The following is a 17,888-nucleotide window of genomic DNA, read 5'->3' as shown; positions in this document are numbered from 1 at the left end:
TTGGCAGCCCTGAAAAAACAATATACGAATTTATGCTATTACAAGTTAGGATAAGGGATATTCTTGGCAGAGGTGACAGAAAGGGGGTATAAGATTGGCTTTTAGGGGTGCTGATAATTCTCTGTTGCACAATGTAGGTGTTGGTTACATGGGTGTGTTCAGTATGTAAGAATTCATTGTTCTGTACATTTACTACACATGTACTTTTCTGTGTTTATATATACTTAAATAAAAAGTTATACAAAAGGGAGACATCAGTTTTTTATAAATAGTTAAGTAAAAAGTTATGCAAAAAGAATTTGAGTTAGAAATGTAGGTTCTGATCTTGGCTTGGATATGTACTTTCTGCTATAATCTGTGCAAATTACAATTTCTTTGATCTTTAGTTTCCAAATCTGTAAAATGAGAAAAATGGTATCTCTTAGTGACATTCAACACCAATGATCATTTTTTTAAAGTGTCCTTAAAGTACCGGCTACTTTTTCATATTTTCCTTACCCTTCTTTCTCTCTCTGATTTCTAAATGTTGAAGTTACCTAAGAGAGTCTTAGGCCTCTTTTTTCTGTCTACATCATTTTCCTTGGTGATCTTATCTGTCTTTAAGTAAGACTTTAAGTGCCACCAACACATAAAGAGGTCTACTGAACATCTCTATTTGGGCATTTCTTTAGGCCAGTACAATTTTTCAGATATGATCTTGTGATCTCTTCTCCCTTTCTCCATTCTGCATCTTTGGTACCTATTTCTCCTCCAGTCTTTAGTTCATTTAGTGATCCTACCACCTGTCCATCCACCAAGTTGCTCAAGACTGTAACCTAGGTATCATTCTTGATTATTTCCTTTCTCTTATCCCATTTCCAATATGTCAGTATGTCCTGTCATTGTCTCCTATATGTATACTGAAAGTGATTCATCGTAGGTTCTCAGTAAGTGTCTTGAATGAAATTGGAGGAATACCTACTTAGATGGGATTGAAAAGCAAATGAAAAGGCGTATGTGAAAATGTTTTGTAAATTAATGAATTGTTTTCTAAATGTTATCGTTGTTGATAGTATACCATCTTTTAGAAGGAAGTACTTTCCTTTTTCTTTTTTTAATCAAAAAAGGGGGAAAGCTCATGGTTTGTATGTTTGAAAATAAAAAAGGAAGAAAGTTTTCTTCCTAGCTTTCAATGACCCCCTTTTTTTAGAACTTACTACAACATCACAGAAGTAACTCGTGTTTGCCTTATTTATACTTATATTTTCCTCAGATCTCCATTCTGGCCACTATTTTCCTGACAGCAAAAATATCAGGAACCAAAATAACCTTTTAATCAGTCTCAAATTCAAATTCCCAGAAGGATGAAAGTACCTCAGTTCAAGAAGACAACTTAGAGCCCTGGCTGGTGTAGCTCAGTGGATTGTTTTTAGGCCTAAGAATCAAAGGCTTGTGGGTTTGATTCCCAGTCAGTCACACACCTGGGTTGCAGGCCAGGTCCCCAATAGGGAGTGTGTGAGAGGCAACCACACATTGATGTTTCCCTCCCTCTCTCCTTCTCTTCTCTTCTCTCTAAAAATAAATAAAATCTTTTAAAAAGTTAAAAGACATCATTAAAAAAAGAAGACAACTTAGAATTAGGACTGCACTAAGATAATGTAAACTCAGAGCTATAAGATAGCCATATATTTCCAGGTATGGAAAGGATCCTAGACAGGTGGATGGTGCACAAGAAGAGCAAAGCAGACATACAGAGAGAAGCAAAGGGGAGAGTGCTACAGCCAGAATTCTAATGACTTTCCAATTCTTGCTTTCAGTCCCTCCTGATGCTTAGCTGCATTACTACTTTTGGATTCTGTGAGATATCTCTGTTCATGTAATACATTTCAAAACCCTACTTTGTTCTTAAAAATAGTTTGAATAGTTTCTGTTACTTGCAACTGTACAAAAAAGTGGGGACGTTTATTATACTTCCTACTAGCATGAACCTTTTATAAAGGTCAGAATTCCCCACATATTTAGCACAACACAATGGAAAACAGATAAAAGATGCTTCCTGTCAGATGACTGTTTTATTACATGCACACACACACTCAAAATACACAATTATCCCAAATCTTATGAACATCCTGTTGGTATAATTCAGTTCTTATGTGCCAGTTAATATATCCCGAAATAAAGATACACTGTTATACCTTTAATAACATACATACACAGTCTGCATTCTCTTTCTCAGTAAATGACACAATGAAGGGTCAGATTTACCCTCTTAAGGCTGTGAAAACAAAATTTAGGATTTCTCACACCAAATTTTAGTTTTTCTAACTTCTTGTCAGACCATACTATTAAGTGATACAAACTGGTATTTAGTTCAGAGAATATAGTTGCTAAATGGTTATTTCCAAATGTGTTTGCAAGTTCAATAAGTATTTTAAAATGATATGTTGTCAAATTATAGGACTATATATAAAAACAAGCATACATCTAGGTGTACATAATATAATTGTTATTTGTATGTTTTCTATAACTCTTTGGAAGTATTTCAGCAGTAGTTTCTCATATATAATAATAGTACAAGAGATAAGTTGTTTTTAGAATTTAGAAAAAATATTTCCACTTTTTTACAGATACAGCAATGCAAAAAATACTTTTAATATTTTTTTAGGCCAGTTCTTAATATGGAACATTAGACATTTAACCTTCTTATCCTTTAAATGCATTCTCAATAAGAAGTACGGGCTTTGTTTAATTTGAAGAAAATTGATCTGACATTAATAGATTCATTTGCACTTTCTGTGCCATCCAGAGTATGAAAATTTAATGGACTCAAAGAATGCAAGGATAAAACCAGTGCTCAAGCACTTTGGAAGTGTACACATTTAAATGCTAGTCAAAAGGAAGTCTTCTTTTCTTTATATTCTTTAGTGTATATGTGCATTAAATTGAAAAATCAAGAACTCCAGTTCATCAGTGTGATCCTTTTTTTGATAAATAAAAAACAAAATTATGGTATGATATTTGACAAAAATTAAAAGAAGATGCTCTCATTTAAAAAGTAAAATCATAATGTGTATAGATCTATGATTAACATAAGTCAGGAACTGCAAAAATCTAAGTAAAACTCTTTTAGCAATATTAACTCCAGTAGCTTGTGCACAGAGCAAATTATTTAAATTTAAAACTAGGATGTGAGGCTAAATGTGTCTGGCTATTTTCAGTTTTTTTCCTGAATTTTTTTAAGTAACTGACCCTTGTTCCAGCAGCAATTAATTGACCCCCGTAAAGTAATTTTAAATATTTCCCTTAAGTACATTCCTAGGTGAGAGTGTAAATTTATTTTACTTTAAGTTTTTGGAACTGGAGGCTTTAAAAACATACTTTAATTATATGTAAATTAATATAATATGTGACAAAACCCTGAAAATGTATGAATTTCAGATTATGATAGTGATGGAATATGGAATCTCTTTACAATACACCTGAGAGTGCAGCTTAGGTCAGTTATCTCTGAGAAACTTATTTTCCCAGTTATAAACCTCTGTAAGCTTATATTTGTTAATAAGACAAATTCAGGCAATTCGAGGAACTTAGGGAATGGGTTCAGAGCAGGGAGTTCATATATTCTAAGTGCCATTTCTAACAGAATTATAGTAAAAAGTTTTTGTCATTTAGGTAATATCCATATACTAGTATTTTATTACAACACTTGTATACAGCCTTAATTCTTGACAAGACTTGCTAATTCTTCCTTAAAATTTTGGGGAGTTCCCAGAATCTGTAGAATTAAAAACCCAGATCCTAGTTAGTTTTCACCCCTGGGAACAAATGCGTGTAATCATTGTATGCCATCTTGTGGTAATGTTTAAAGATGCATCTGTTAGAAGTCCTTGGATTAAGAGACGAAGCAATTCCTTATCCGGGCAAAACAACATGCGAGGCATTTTCTCCTTGTCTTCCCACCCCCAAAACAGTAGATTCTTTTCCTAAATAAATGAAATGTATTATCTATGGAGAACTAAGGCAGCAGTATAACTAAGGAGGCAGGATGGTTGAAAGATGGGGCTCTAGAATTAGACTACTTGAATTAGAATCTCAAATTTGCTATTTATTATCTGCATAATTTTGAGTGTGTTACTAACCTCTGTATGAATTAATTTTCTCCTATGTGAAATGGGACTAGAATAGACTAGACTGACTTAGATAACCACAGATGAAGAGACATTTGAAGAAAATCTGGAACATATGAAAGAAAGCCCCAAATAAGCAAACAGAAATTGAATGAAAGAGCCACAGAGTATTTCAGGAATGTAATAAAATGTAACATAAAATAATTAGTAATGTCAGAGAAATTAAAGATTAAATTGCAACCATAAAACAGAATAGGATGCCATGAAAACAAGCAATAACTGGAGGAAGTACAAGGAAATAAGAGCTATGATTGAAAAAAACAGCTTAGCTGGAGGGCCAGAAGATAAAGTCATTACAATCTAAATGAAAGCAAAGAAACAAGGAGACATAAGATAAAAGACAAAGGAGGGCAATCTAGGAGTCTGATAGCTAACTAATAAGTTTTCCATAAAAGGAGAAAAACAAACCAGAAGACATAATTTGTAAAATTTTGTAATCTGGAAACATAAATCTGCACATCAAAAAGACAGTGCCAGTTAGGATAAACAAAAGAAGATATACAACAGAGGCATAATTATAATATTTCAGAACATCATGGATAAAGAAAAAAATCATAAATGCTTCCAAGGAACAAAAACCAAACTAACCAAAGTTAGTTTTTGTATCAGCAACACTGGATGCTAGAAGACGGTGGACTTAAACAACCAGGGGGAAGTTATTTTGAACTCCATGTTCCGTACCCAGCCAAACTATTAAATCTGAAAGTAAAATAAAGATATCTTAATACATTCAAGGATTCAGAAAGTTTAACTGTCACAGATTCTTTCTCAGGCAGTTTAGGGATGAGCACAATAAAACAAAGCAGTTAACCAAGAAAGGAAAAGTCAAAGAATCCAGCAGTAGTGGGTTCAGTTCAGAAGTTGAATGAGAGGAAATTCCAGGGTAACAGCTGTAAAACAGGCCTAGATTGCATTAGGAGGAGGGGTAGGGGCTCAAAGAGGGTGATATCTATGAAGGGAGAATAAATAGGTAAAGTGTTTCCCTATATTTGTCTTTATCTTTGAAATAGTGAATGAATTTAAGGTAGATATTGCTGCACTAAAAGGAAGGCGGTACAACTTAAGGGACAACAATATGCTGCTCAAGAAAGAAAAGCATTCCCCTTGATTGTCCATAAAATGCAGTTTTTACCTTCTATATATCTCAAATCAGTCCATTCTTTTTGACTCTACTCTCTCCACCTAGACTGAGTTACTTTCACTTTCTTGCATAAACAACTGCAGTAGCTTCTTAACTAGTTTTCTTCTATTTATTTATCTTTCAATTACAGCTTACATTCAATGTTATTCTGTGTTAGTTTCAAATGTGCAGTAGAGTGGTTAAACAATTACATACTTTACAGAGTGGTCCTTCCAACATTTCCACCTGGCCCCCACACAGGTATTACAATATTAGTGACTATATTCTCTGTGTTGTAATTCACATCTTCATGACTATTCTGTAGCTACCAATTCGTACTTCTTAATCTCTCCACCTTTTACAACTAGCCCACCAACCTACCTCCCATCTGTCAGCTGTCAGTCTGTTCTTTGTACTATCAATCTGTTTCTATTTTGTTTGTTTATTTTGTTCTTTAGATTTCACATGTAAGTTAACTAGTTTTCTTGTATCCACTCTGACCTCTCTCAAATCTATTCTCCTTAGTATACTCCATAGATTGATTTTTTTAAATGCAAATTCAATTATGTCCCTTCTTTGGTTAAAACACTTCAGTGGCTCTTCATAGCTTTTTCAATAAAAGATCCAAACCATTAACAGGTTCCATGCTGTCATGTGGTCAGTCAGTCTGTAAGTAGCAGTGGGATACCTGACCTCCACAGAACTGGCTATTTAAGAACACAAGAGACCCAGATGGATTTAGATAGTTTATTATTTGCACAGACAGCAAACAAGATCAGCATAGTATCCACTGCTTGCTGGAGGGGCCAGATAATGGAAATGGTGGGTTACTTTGCTTTTGAGGAGTCAACACTAGGTTGTAGCTAGCAGTTTCATAGCGTGCAGCCCTACCTGGAAGGGGCAAGGTGAAAAAGTCCTGTGCCTTACTAGAACCAGGAGGCAGAAAAGAAACTGCCTCATGGCAGCCACTTGCAGAATGGAGAGCCTCTGGGAGGATAAAGAGATAGATGAGAAATGGCCTTTAACTTCTCACAAGACTGCCTATCCTGACACGTCCCAAGGAGAATCACAGGGCATTCTGTAAGTACTTGAGCTTTCCCTACATGCCCTGTGTGGAGACATGCAATGGCCAGAGTGCCCTACGAACATAGGCCAACCTTTCTACCACTACAGCTCATCTTGTATACTCAGTTGTTGGGCGTCAGCCACACTGACCTTTCAGTTTCTCAGTGCTTTGTCTTGTCATAGAGCCTTTGCATAGGCCACTCCCTCTGCTGGAAACACCCTTCTACCTCTTCCTTGTTAACCCTGACTCTTACTCCTCAGCCCAGTTGTCACTTCCTAGGGAGCTGACGTGTTATCAAATAGCATGTACGTCTCTCTTTTATGGCACTCAGAACAAGTTTAATTTCATAATTACAGTAGAATCTTTAATTCATGTAATAATAGAGATTAAATTTATCACTTAATTTTAAAGTGCTTTCACATACTTAATTTTATCTTTTCATCTCTGTGAGGTAAACAAAACAAGTATTATTTTAATCTCTGTTTTTTACAGATAAGAGCCCATGTTAAGAACTGATGTTTTCTTACTCTAGGGTACTCTATACTTTTCCACTGTGGTATTCATGTAAATACATTAAGTATAAGAGCATATAGGAAGCAAAGAGGGACAAAGACTATGCCATAGTGGCTCAAAGGCTAGAGAAATCTCTTCCAAATGGGGTGACAGAATTTAGGATAGATCTCCATAAATTCTGATAAACAAAGAAGTGCAAGTCTTTGAAGACAAGAGGTAATATCAAAGGTACGACCATAGAAAGGCTTGAGACTATTTGAATAACGGCAGGTGAATGTGTTTTGATGGATATAAGGTTAGTACAGGTGCTGGAAAGGAAGGCCAGAACTATATTGTGGAGGACCTTCAATAAAGAATTAGTTTCATTGGCAGCAGGTAGTAACTAATGTTTCTAAGTGGACAAATGATCTGATCAGAGTTGAACTTGAGACAGATTAATGAAACAACAGAATATAGAATAAATTGTAGCATTGTGGGACTAGATTCAAGAAATTCAGGTGACTAGGCGAGAGATGAGATCATGATCTGGGGCAAAACTTTGCAAGCCATGGCCCACCTTATAAAGTGGCTTGTAATGTTCAAAACTTTTCAGCCGGGGATGCTGGAAGCGCACCTGGATCTGAGGAAGGTTAGGTATTGGAAAGCACAGCACTGGCACAACTGTGAGTTATCTCGAGGAATTGAGAGGGGCTTATCTGAGGATTTCAGCTGGTGCTAGGTGATTTGTAGGAGGGTTTAGAGAAAGCAGAGGTCAGTTCTGGATTGGGTGCTCTCAGAAAGTGGAGTACTGCATATTTTAGTATATTTTATCTTGGAGATGGGAGGGTGAAAGAAATAGTAGTCATTTGTGTTAGCCAGAAGAGGGAGATGTTTAGTTACTTTTCTGGCTCTTGAGTGTCCTTATATCTAGTTTCCGAATTGTACTGCAGTCTTATCTCTGTCTTCTGTAGTCACAGTGGCCTTATCTGTGTATTATTTATATTATTCCAAAGTTGTTTACGTTCAGTTGGGAACAGTGTTGTTCAGCTGTTAGCTTCCATTTGCCAGGGATGTTCTATTACTTAATCAGTACCAAATACATTGGTCTGCTTAGCCCTCAAGGTGTCTAGCCAGTTGCCTCATATGCTGAGCGGTCATCCATTTAACAAAGGGTGCTATACATACACAGTATTATCCTCCTCTAGATGTGCCATGCCTTGAGAAAGGATGGAGCAGTGACACTGAAAATGAAGAGTAAAAGATCGAGAAACGTTTCAAAGCTTTTCACTGTCTACACTTCTGGTCATTTAAAGTCTATGCTCCAGCAAAAATAAACCGATTTCCGTTTCTACCATCTGTTGTGTGCTGCCTTTGGATATTATGTCCTTAGCCTGGAACATCATCCCCTGATCCCCTTCTCATGTGTAGATCCCGCCTGTCCTTCATGGATAAGTTCGTATGTTTCCCCTTCCTCCTTGATACTAGTGAGAGCTAAGATCAAAGAGCCTATATTTAAAGTATAATTAATGAATAAATTACACATTCAGATATTTTAATTCTAGCTTTGGGGATCAAGTTGGAAGCAATCTCTCCTTTCTGTGAATTTATACAGCAAATTTATTATACCCCTAAGATACTTATTTCTAACATTTATTAAATACGTAGTGCTCTCTGTCCTAGCAGTCATCAATGACATCATGAAAATGCCATGAAGTTTGCATCTTTACTAGTTTTTGAGGCTTAAGTATAAAGCAGCAAAAAGCTTTCAAACCTCCACCTTTATTCTTACCTCATTTGGGACAAGAAGTACTGAGTTACTGTTTGTATCAGGGGTGCCAACAAAAGCTTATAGGTGGCTCAGTGTTCCTTGTGGAAAGCCGAGTTGGGGCCAAGAGTGGGGCAGGGACTAACTTACCAGAACTATCTTTTAAAAAATTACATATTAAGTGGGTTAATATTGGAGGAAATGTGAAAATCATGATCTTTTTTACTGACTGAAAGGAAAAAGATGATATAAATTAATTATATTAAAGTATAATATGTGTAATAAAAATAGATCTATCTTATCTTAATTTAGGAACGACTACCCGCAAAAAACCTGGAAACCGAGAGTGTAACCATCACTGTAAAAATAAACAGACATGTGGACATGACTGCTGTAAGTTACATAAAACAAGTGTATCTCAGGTTTTAAAAATTGGAAGTCTTTGATAAATAATAATTACATTCTAAATATCTATGTGTGATATTAATATTATGCAGCTTTTAACAAATTTTCTTTTGTGGGAAACATGAAAAAAAGGAAATACTAGATTAGAAATTTTAAAGAAATTTGGCTTTGTATGAACAATAGCTAAACTATAACCTAAGGAATATAGATTTTCTTTTCATAGGTAAAATTGGAGTGGCACAGAAATCAGAAATGAAAGGGCCAACAATTTCTTCATATTTATCCGATTTAAGAAACAGAAATGCTTCATCTCTTCCTCCAGTTAAACGTCTCAAGGTTAGTTTTAATAATATTTATCCCTTGTTCTGTAATTAAATGTATATGAATATTCCTTTATTGTGTCTCAATTAGGTAGCCCTCAACAGTGTACTTGAGGGCTTGACTAGGAATATGACCATTAGTCATGATAGCATTTCTAAAGGAAAAGGTGGTATATAGTTCTTAACAATCAGTCTGTAAATCCACTTTGGGACATTTTTACAGCCCCTTCCCTCATTTGCTTTTTTTTTTTCCAGAAAAGAGGGAAATAAAGAGGGATATGTAGCTTGACTTGGTTCAACAACTGAAACTAGACACTCTTGTGCTTCCCTGGCTCCATCTGTGCCATCCTGGGCTGGGAAGTCTGAAGTTCATTTTGATTCATGTACCTAGATGAGCGCTGAGCAAGAGCCTCCCTTCCAAGTAATAAAGAAGTGGGAGTTCCTACTCTTTGATGGGCTCATCATGACAGACTTACCCTAAACCTGAGTCATGATACCCAGGGCAAAATAATGAGTCAGGTCGCAGAACAGAGTCAAGAAAATGGAAGAATGGCTATTTCTTTTCTAGAGCTTATATAAGAATGAAGATGCTAAGTCATGAGGCTAAAACAAGGGGAATATTGGGAAGTGGAGAAGTGTGCAGTTTGAAATGACTACCATCTGAGATAATTTTTAGCAATTCAAGCTTTTTCCTTCTTTCTTTCTTCCATATTTATTTTTTATTAGTTTTTTTCTTTTTGTACTCATTGAGCACCAAGAATATGCCAAGCACTGTAATGGGTGCTAAGATACAGTAATGAATAAGACAGTTTTAGTCCCAATTCTCATAAAGCTTATAATTAAGTGAAAAATACAAAAATGTAAATAAGCTTTTTCAGTATAGTGTAATGAGTGATTCTGTGACAGAAGTGTAAGATAACATGAACTTAGATAAAAAGTATACTCACTCCACATTTGGTAGGCCAGAAAAGGACCCCTAATGAACATGACCAAGACCTAAAAGATATATAGGCATAAGCCAAATATGAAGAGGTGGGCAGAGGTGGGTTGAATGGTTGTAGAAAGGGACAGAAAAATATTTCATAATAGAGAATATGCAGTATTACAGAGCTGAGAAAGAGATACAGATCTCTTCTGCTAAAAAACTGAAGTAATACAGTATGTCTGGACTTTGATTACAAGTAGAGGGTATTGTAGTAGAGAGAGATGAAGCTAGAAAAGTAAGTGAAAGCTAGATCATGAACATCTATGTGATATTTTAAGGATTTGGACTTTATTCTGGAAGTATTGGGAAGTCACTGAAGGGCATTAATCAGTGATATGATCAGAATTGCATTAATAAAGTTTATTATATATGTAATAGAGAGAATGGATGCAGAGGTGTTCAACCCATGGCCTGCAGGCCACATGTGGCCCAGGATGACTATGAATGCGGCCTGACACAAAATCGTAAATTTACTTAAAACCCTTTGTTTTGCTCATCAGTTTTTGTTAGTGTTTGTGCATTTAATATGTAGTCCAAGACAACAACTTCTTCCAGTGTGGCCCAGAGGTACCAAAAGGTTGGACACCCTTGGTAGAGAATGATACAAAAGGAATGCAAGGAATCATTGGAAGGGGTTTTGCAATAGTGCAGGCAAGTTGATGGCCTAATCTAGCATAGCAGTAGAGAGAAGTTTAAAATATTTTCTATAGGTAGAATAAACTAGCTTGGTACTTAATTAGTTATGAGGGGTGACTTAGAAGGAGTAAAGACCATGCCTAGCTTTCTGGCTTAAGCAACTGGGGAAAAAGTAGGGCCTCACTCAAGTAGGAACTCTAAAGGAAAGGCAAGCTTGGTGGTGTAGAGACAGGGTAAATTCAATTTGGGAAATACTAAACTAGAGGCCTGGTTTTGTATTAGGTGTCTGACTAAAGCTGTTTCACAGACAGCCGTATGTAACTTTGAAAATCAGGAGAGTTAGCTGTGCTAGAAGTACAGATTTGAGAGTCATTCCCATGTAGATGATCATTGAAGCCATGGGGGGAGATTAAATCTTTGATAAGAATGTATAGAGTGAGAAGAAGTCCTGGTAAAGAACCTTGAAAAATATCTACATTTAAGAAGGGCCTAAGAAGGAAACTTGAGTTGAGAACTAGATTGAGTTTCTTGTAATTCATTGGTTTTGGGATTTTATAAACCAGCAGGAATTTTGCTGTTTGACTTATTTATTAAAAAGTATTGATGTAAAATTGGTAGCTGAACTTACATTTTTTCATTAATAGATGCAAATGAATAAATCGCAGAGTGTGGACCTTAAGGATTTTTGTTTTACTCCAAAAGCTTCTCTTCCTAATATATCAAGGTACAGATATAATGTTAATATCTATGGTAAAATATCCATCATAAATTCTGTGTTCCTCAAAATAGTCATTTATTCAGAGAAGGATGGTTACTATCTACCTTCAAATCACAGTAATCATTTAGTTCCATAATGAGGTAATGACATCATAATAGTATCATTATCTTTTATACCCTAAACTTACTTAGAACTCTACAGTTATAGAATACTTCAAATAATACTTAATTGAATAATCTCTGCCTTGGGAAACTACCCATCCTATATGTCATTCCGTCAGGTTCCCTCTGCCTTCTAAACATAAGAGTGACAAGAGTATACTTTAAAAGGAGAATTCACATTGGCGTACAAAGTCTAGTCCTTTCCGTTTAGGGGCCCACTTTATTTTAATAATATCTCAGATTTATAAAATACTTTATAATTAAAACTTTCTACATTTATATATTACATCTTTGCCCTTAACAATGTGGCTCATAAAATGGGGTATTTTATCACATTTTCTAGATGAAATAACTAAAGCTCATATTCATAGTTAATAAGCACAAGGTCATATGTGATAAATCAGTTTTTCACCTATATTATGATGGCTAGAAGACAATTGTATGTGTCATTTGCTTTCCGGATAAGGGCATTTTATATGCTGGGATGACATTTAATATACTTAATTCATTCAGAATAGCCACTGACAAATTAGAACAGATGCCAACAGTACTTTAAGAGATCCTAGCTTTTGTTTATCTAACAGCAAGTAGCATTGGCAATAGATTTTTGAAGCTATACATAGATAGCAGGTATCTACATGTTGGGGATATGTAAAGATGACTAAGTGTTGCTTTCAATAAACACCTGTTTTTTTACCCTTCACTATCCAGGCTGGTATAATTTATCATAAAAGTGTTGAGTGAATGAACCATACTTCTTTTCATTTATATGAATAAGTAATTTTCAGGACTTCCAGCCAAGATGGAGGCGTAGGTAGATACACTGTGCCTCCTCACACAACCAAAAGAAGGACAACAAATTTAAAAACAAAAAACAACCAGAACTGATAGCAAATTGAACTGTATGGAAGTCTGACAACCAAGGAGTTAAAGAAGAAGCATTTATCCAGACCAGTAGTGGGGCAGAGATGGGCAGCCAGGCAGAGAAGACTCATGGCAAGGCAGTGGCTGGCAGACCTAGAGAGGTGGCAGATTGTGGACTAGGCATTCCCATGTTCGCACTCAGATAAACTGGGAGGAACAACTGGGGGGTGAGACAGACCACACAACCCAAGGTTCCAGTGCAGGGAAATAAAGCCTCAAATCTCTGATTAAAAACACCCATGGGGGTTGAGGCAGCAGCGGGAAAAACTCCCAGCCTCATGGGAGAGAGTTTGTTGGAGAGACCCACAGGACCCTAGAATGTGCCCAAACCCACCCACCCGGGAATCAGCACCAGAGGGCTCAATTTGCCTGTGGGTAGCAGGGAAGTGACTGAAAACCATCAGAGAGCAAAGCAAATGCCATTGTTCTCTTGAGCCCCTTCCCAACAGAGTGTCACAACACAGTGACGTGAGTTGCCTCTCCCTGGTGAACACCTAAGGCCCTCCCCCTCGCTATGAAACAAGTGCATCAAGACAGACAAGAAGGGACTGGAAAAAAGTATTCCAAGTCATGAAAGGCAAGGACTTACATCCAAGATTACTCTATCCAGCAAAATTTTCATTTCAAATGGAAGGGCAGATAAAGTGCTTCCCAGATAAGGTCAAGTTAAAGTTCATCATCACCAAGCCCTTAATATTTGAAATGTTAAAGGGACTTATCTAAGAAAAAGAAGATAAAAAATATGAACAGTAAAATGACAACAAACACAGTTATTATAAAACAAAAACAAACTAAGCAAACAACTACAACAGGAACAGAATCACAGAAATGGAGATCACATGGAGGGTTATCAGCAGGGGACTGGGTGAGGAGAGGGGGTAAAAGGTAGAGAATAAGTAGCATAAATGGTAGGTAGAAGTTAAACAGGGGGAAGTTAAGAATAGTATAGGAAATGTAGAAGCCAAAGAACTTACGTGTACAACCCATGGACATGAACTAAAGAGGGGGAATGTGGGTGGGAGGAGGTGTGCAGGGTGGAGGGGAATAAAGGGGGGAAATGGGACAACTGTAATAGCACAATTGATAAAACATTAAAGAATAAAAACAAAAAATTAAAAAATATATGAATAAGTAATTTTCAAAGTCAGATTAATTTTATTATTTTCTTTAAAATTTTTATGGTTCTGTTTATCTTTATAAAGGTCAGAATACATAAACATACCTGAATTATCTATCATGGAGGAGAGGGATCAGCATGAACTCTGTACAAATGCTCAACAAGAAATATGTGAATATCAAGACCAAGGTAAATTACCATTAATATTGACTTGAGAGAGAATATGGTTTATCATTATTCTTGATTGACAAATAATGTTTTTGAAAAATCAACATCTGAAATCATGTTTAAAATTTGGCAACATTTTTCTCTCGAGTTATTGAACCAATTTCAAATTCTTTGGGTCTGTTATTTCAAATGGTCTTACCATGTCTGTGATATTTTTTAAAAAATACATAGTGTTGACTTTTAATTTAAAGATAATATGAGGAAAAGTTGAGATAAGGGGTCTCTGGGTACAAAAGGCATTAAAATTATGAACTATTATTTTTACATATCTTTAGAATTATTTAAAATAATTGTATGTTTATAAGATTAGTCCAATTTTACAAAATAGTTGCATGACCTTGGGAAAATTATTTAAGTTCTTTGGGCCTTATCTTTAAAATTAAGGGATTAGAAAATAATAATAATTATTTTTATTATTATTTTAATTATTATTATTTAAAATTAAGGGATTAAAAAATAATAATAATTAAAATAAAATAAAATTAAGGGATTAAGTAGGATGACCTTTAATATCTCTAAAGCCGATGATTCTTATAATTTCTATGACACCAAATAAGAATATAACCTACTTTGTAGGATATAGCTGTTATGTAATCTAGATTTGTCTTTTATCTGTATCTGTCATTAAATTAATTAAATAATAGTGCATATAAATTTTTCAGCCTTGTGCCTCATTCATCATAGTCTGGATCCTGCCATTAACAACATCATTTCTAAGGGTTACATTACTAATAACCAGTCTGTTAAAATGTGTGAGAAATAATGTTGGCCCCAGAGTTGTTTCTTCAAGTTCCTATATGTAGAAATGGCAAGCTTGGGGTTTTCTGAAAATAATTTCACGTATGTAGACTTTGCATCTATTGTTATGATTTCCTTCAAACTGTTGCTTTATGCTTCTTCTAGCCATAATTCAAGATCTTAGGTAGGCAAGGGCTAGAGTACTTCTTACGACATCACTTCTTATGACACCATGGTAGCCATTAGGCCCAATATAAGATCAAGAAAAGTCCCCTAATCTCACCTAGAGTATCAGAGCATTTATCCAACTTGTCCAAAGCCTGCATGTCATTACAACATGCATAGAAGGTATAAGATTGTCAACCCTCATTTTTTATCTCCCTTCAACCCACAGCCCTCTGACTGACTTCTTGTACAGCTGGCTCCATCTGGCCCCTCTCCATACCAGAGTTTATCCTTCCCTCTACTTACTTCATGTTTTTTACAGAGTACTTCTACTTGTATTTCTTTTCTCACTACTGCAAATCCAATTTACATTATGATACAAAAGTCTCATCATGATACTTTAACCCCCAGTGATAACTGTTTCCCTGTTTTGCTTAATGAGCCCCCCTTTTTTGAAAGAAGGATCTTTATAGTATATTCTAGCTCTGCCTTTTAGTAGTTGGGTAACATTTCATAGTATACTTACCAGTTTTGTCTTGATACCCTCATCTGATTGTATTTTAGGAATCTTGGGATTTAATGAGATAATGTATATAAAACTCTTAGCATAGTATTTGGTGTTATTAATAGTAGTAATTTAGTAATTGTGTATATCATACTTTTCACAATTATTTGTGTTTGGTGACAAAACATACTATAAATTTATTCAAATACTGCTCTTGAGAATGTTTTTTAAAACATGTTTTAAAAAAACATGTTTAAAAACATGTTTTTTTTAAAAAACATAGCAGGTTTTATTACCTGTGTTCCAATCTCAAGAAGCAAAGAAAAAAATGTCAGAAATTAAGAAAAAGCATGTTGAATCATAAAATTTTAGTTGTAAGTTACCTTTGTGCAATTTCTCAGTTTATAGTGAAAGAATCCAAAACTTGGACAGATTACATGACTTGTCCAAAATCACATCTCTAATTAATGGCAGAACCAGAATAGGGTCCATATCTCTTGATTCCCAGACCAATGTCATTTCTATAAAATGAAATTGACTTTTGGTTACCAGTTGAGAATTGAAAATTAACCAATAGTATATGACCTATCAAATTTTCACCCCACAACTATATAGCTCTCTGTCTCTGTACCCATCCTAAACTTTATATTTGTCTCAAAAGAAGAATGATCTTGTTTTCGGGGTTTATCTCTCCATCTGTGATATTAATCTTTTCAATTCTGTCTGCCCTGGGACTTTAGAGACCATTTATCCCTCTCCTTTTTCCCACGTTTTTTCAAGTTCTCTTCACTATTGTCTCTTTTTCTTCAGCATATAAATATGCTCAAGTCTCTTTCTTCTTCAGCTCCATGTTCCCATCTAACTAGGTATGGTCTTTTTTATTGTAAGTGACAGAAATTCTACTCAAAGTGACTTAGTACAAAAAAGGAGAGTGTCTCATGTAAACTGAAAAGTTCGGACAGGTATCTCACTTTGATCTTGCTAGATTCAGGCTTTCAAATGATCTCATCATGCTTCTGGTTTTCTTTCATTTTTAAAAAAGATATCCTGGTTACTAATTGGCTTTATTTTTTAAACAGGATTTCTTGCACAGCAGTGATTTCTCAAATCACATTTTTCCAATTTAATAGCTTCAGTAGAAAAATACAGCCTTTCCTGTTAGCTTTGGCAGGCCAAAGTTTATTCTGCTTGGCCGTATTTGAGTCTTGTATTTACCTTTTAAGCAATCCCTATACCCAGAGGACTGGCTTGTGTGCTTTACCCAGGTAGACCTGGGGAAGCCAGAGTACCATGAATGACATCCTCACTGGGATCATTGGGAATGTTGGGCGCAGTTTCCTCAAAGCACAAGAAAGATACTCTTACTAAAAAAGAAGGAAAAGCATGTCAAAGCAGACAAAAAACAGAATCACTGGTCTGTATACTCACTATCTTTTGCTTTCCCATTGAAGTAAAAATTCTTGAAAGAGCAATTGATACTTCGCTCACTTTCTTACCTCCTTATCGCTCTTCATACACATTTAGTGACTCTCTAAGCACTGAATTCAGTAAACTCTTTTCAACTTTTATTGTCTTTGAGTTTTGTAGTATTTGACACATTCGTTGTTTTCTTCTATTTGGAAATCACTTCTTTGGTTTCAATTAAACCACTCAGTTGGGTCTCCTACTTCCAGAACTGGTTGGACTTTTCTTCCTGTTGATGTTACAATAAGATTCTATTTTTGCTTCTTTATTCTTCTCACTTTATAAACTTTTCTTAGACAATGTCACCTAAGCCAATGTCTTCAATTACTAACTGTATTTGGGTGATTTCTAAGTCTATGCTCCCATCTAGATCTTTCTGCCTATTCCCTGACCCATCTACACAATCACCTTTCTGGGCATGTCCACCTAAGAGATCACATGTCAAGTTGATCACCAAGTCCTATGTATTTTACCACCTAAACATCTCTATATCTATTCTTTTGTCTCTATTTCTTCTGCCGATACTCTTATCTTAGGCATTCATTGTCTCTCACTTACTACAGAGGCTTTCTTACTATTTCCTTTGCTTCCAGTCTCATTATCCTCTAATCCGTAAATATTCTCAGTAATCTAACAGGCATACCTGGTCATGTAAGCCTCTTGCTAAAATCTTTTCAATAGTTATTCATTGCCTATAAGAAAAATAAAGTGAATTCCTTAACATGCCAAACAAACTTCAATACAATCTTGTTCTTAACTATCTGTACAGTCTCAAGAGGCCTGCATTCTCCTTCTACTTTGTGTTCCAGAAATCATAAGAACATGCACCTCTCCAAACATTCTCTCCTCTCTCATACTGCTTTGCCTTTCATATGCTCTTCTTGCTTCATGGAATATCTTGACTTTCCTTCTT

General features: G+C 35.5%; 1 protein-coding gene across 1 annotated transcript in view; it reads left to right on the top strand.

Moving 5' to 3' along the window:
* HFM1 (helicase for meiosis 1) overlaps nt 1-17,888 on the top strand; it is a 95,475-nt gene that overhangs the window by 67,857 nt on the left and 9,730 nt on the right. Inside the window, exons 30-33 of the mRNA XM_037045528.1 lie at nt 8,922-9,002; nt 9,238-9,350; nt 11,600-11,679; nt 13,961-14,064. Coding sequence (XP_036901423.1) covers nt 8,922-9,002; nt 9,238-9,350; nt 11,600-11,679; nt 13,961-14,064 — 378 coding nt within the window. The remainder of the gene's footprint in view (nt 1-8,921; nt 9,003-9,237; nt 9,351-11,599; nt 11,680-13,960; nt 14,065-17,888) is intronic.

Source organism: Sturnira hondurensis, unplaced genomic scaffold (genome assembly GCF_014824575.4).
Source record: "Sturnira hondurensis isolate 20B ecotype Veracruz unplaced genomic scaffold, ASM1482457v3 Scaffold0004322, whole genome shotgun sequence".
Classification (NCBI taxonomy): Eukaryota; Metazoa; Chordata; class Mammalia; order Chiroptera; family Phyllostomidae; genus Sturnira; species Sturnira hondurensis.
This window is presented reverse-complemented; position numbering and strand designations above follow the sequence as displayed.